The sequence below is a fragment of the Vigna unguiculata genome, chromosome 3 (assembly GCF_004118075.2).
Source record: "Vigna unguiculata cultivar IT97K-499-35 chromosome 3, ASM411807v1, whole genome shotgun sequence".
In the NCBI taxonomy this organism is placed as follows: domain Eukaryota; kingdom Viridiplantae; phylum Streptophyta; class Magnoliopsida; order Fabales; family Fabaceae; genus Vigna; species Vigna unguiculata.
Window position 1 is genome coordinate 31,772,797 of NC_040281.1, and position 2,463 is coordinate 31,775,259.

The 2,463-nt window shown below is 47.1% G+C and overlaps 1 protein-coding gene across 1 annotated transcript; it reads right to left on the reverse strand.

Moving 5' to 3' along the window:
- Positions 1 to 1,667: 1,667 nt before the first annotated feature.
- On the reverse strand, positions 1,668 to 2,054 carry LOC114174876 (NADH-ubiquinone oxidoreductase chain 1-like). Its single transcript, XM_028059606.1, has one exon. The coding sequence runs from the start codon at positions 2,052 to 2,054 to the stop codon at positions 1,668 to 1,670; it is 387 nt and encodes a 128-aa protein (XP_027915407.1).
- Between the last annotated feature and the right edge of the window lie 409 nt (positions 2,055 to 2,463).

Genomic DNA, 2,463 nt, shown 5'->3' on the forward strand with positions numbered 1-2,463 from the left:
ACGAAATGCTCTGGTCTTGGGTGTCTTCCAATGGTCTTCTAGCGTTAGAAGAAGTTGTGTCCGTCTCGGACATCTGCAACGTCCTCCCAAGCTTTTTTATTCAACATATATAGGACAAACTGAAGGAAAAGACTGACCCTTTCGGTGACTTTCGCGGTCGCCCTCACTGAACTGACTTGAATCTGAACTACGATTCAGATCGAGTCTTACCGAAATCGGATTTCCTTTTCGTGCCATATGCGCACTTTATTTACTTTTTCCCCTTTTTTTCTTCCCGGTTTAATCTTTGTTTTCTAAAGTCTTCATTTCCGTGTAGAAGCAAACTCTCCAAATTGTTGACCAACCTTTCCTTAAATGATAGAGGCAAGAACACTTTCCGGCTAGGCCTTACTATAACCAACCTCACAGATCCCACTCCATCTTTTACACTGATGTATCGTACTCTCTCGACCAGGTCATCCAAAGAAAAGACTGCGAAATCTTTCCGAAGTGAGAGAAGGAGGGAAGGCGCGCTACAACTAACATAACAGCCAGCTGAAAAACGCTAGCTAGCTAGGCTAGCGCGCAATGGCTTTCTCTGATAGGGGCTCGCTTCTTCAAGCTCCGCCCAACCTATACAAGGTGCTGCTCACTTTCTCTCAGCCACCAGTGGCTTATGTAGTGGTCGACATTCCTACGTGTTCCTTTTTGCCCCCTACCTACTTAAGAATCCAAAGGTCACCTTTGGCTGTTGTCTTGACGCTTTGGTTACGAGAGTCGCTGGGGTCTAGGTTTATGGATGGATTTAGTCATCGAAAGTCCCTCAAACTCAATCAATATCAACAACATGTCGTGACCGGTTAGGCTTGGTTTATTTTGTAAGAAAAGAAAGTAGGTTTCGGGGGTTCATTGATTAGTACACCTCCGGTGCTGATAAGGTCGGGACTGTGGTCGTCTGTCTCCAGTTTGTTGGCTAATAAGATCTCTGAGATTGACAGGCCAGCTGGGTGGGTTGGTTTGGCTATTCCTTTCTATGAGTTAGCTGTCTGCGCGAGTCACCTTTTTCTAGGCTCCACTGGACGACACGGCATTCTTGTTTAAATATAGGGGGCCCGCACTAGTGATGGTTCCCAAAGATCCAATATGACCACTTAGGTCTACGTTGCCACGATATTGTTCTGTGGAAGCGGGCGGGCTGTTATAAGTTTAGCCCGGTTTTTTTTGGTTGGTGTCGTAAGGGAGGGATTGACCTTTTAACGCATATTCAGTCGTACCGGCATGGCCCCACTGATTTGTTTTCGACCAGAGCATCAAGCAGCGCAACCTGGTTCTACTTGACTAAGCCCTGTGCTCGTCCAAGGAGGGAGTTTGCTTTACCCAACTCCCTTTTTGATAACAAGGCAGAAACCCCCGACCCGACATTCATTAGTTTCGAATGAAGAATGAAGAGTGCCCTGCCCCAGCAAGCACCTACTCCTATCAAAATGAAAAGCGTGACTTTACTAAACAAGCAAGAACAACTCTTTTCTAATAACATAGAAAGGGCTTTTATCGCTTGTTGCTTTCTTCGCATGCTTGAGCACATTAATAGAATACTATAGATAGAATAAAAAATTTGCTTCAGTTTTCAATCAATAAGGCTCGCGTAGGGGCGCTCAGGTTTTTTGGCTTACTAAAATCTTCGATTTTTAAGTTGGTAAAGACCCACCCCTTGTTTCAGTCAGAATGAGTCCCCGGGACCCCAGGACATTAGCTTCCGTCAACAGTGGACTCTTAAGGATCGCATCCCACACATATTCTACATTATAGCCTGCAACTGATTCAGCTTCCGCTTCTGGGAGATCAAACGGAGCTCGATTAGTTTCTGCTAGACGAGAAATGAAGAACATAACCAATACAAGGAACAAGGGAATACCAGACCATATCTGCTTTTGCGCCATGACAATCTCACTCGAATTACGGGGACCTACACATATTAGTACAGTATACCGGGGTCCCCGGCCAGAACCACACGTGCAAGTTTCCTTGCATGTGGCTCTTCTGCGCTTTTCGAAGCACTGCCTGTGACTCAGCATGGGAGAAGGGGGCGTCACACTTTCGTGTTTAGAGCATTGTTCGAGTGAAGTGAATAGGTAGCGCCTACTAAGCAAAGCTTTCTGGAAGAGGCTGGGCTGGTTCCTTTTCGGCGCCTGCATTTGATTTAGATGTTGGGGCAAGGCAAGCCCCAAGAAAGGTAGGTTGGCTCCCAGCTCCATCTCGGCCGGCATCCTGCTCTCGAGGGGTGGGGTATTGGAGCGAACTACTCATTGTTGTCTTGCCCAACCCTAGGAAGGCGGCCGTTAAGGTTGGTGAGGAGCATTGTTTTGATGGAGGGAAAGTGTGGTTGACAAGCCACTTCGAGGAAGCGACTGGAGTGCTTTCATCAAATGATGCATATGGGCTGAGCCATTCCCATCCCAAGTGGTGGCCCGATTCGGCCTGGTC

Excerpts from the sequence above, each read along its gene's own strand:
- LOC114174876 (XM_028059606.1), bottom strand. The coding sequence starts at position 2,054 with ATGCTGAGTCACAGGCAGTGCTTCGAAAAGCGCAGAAGAGCCACATGC.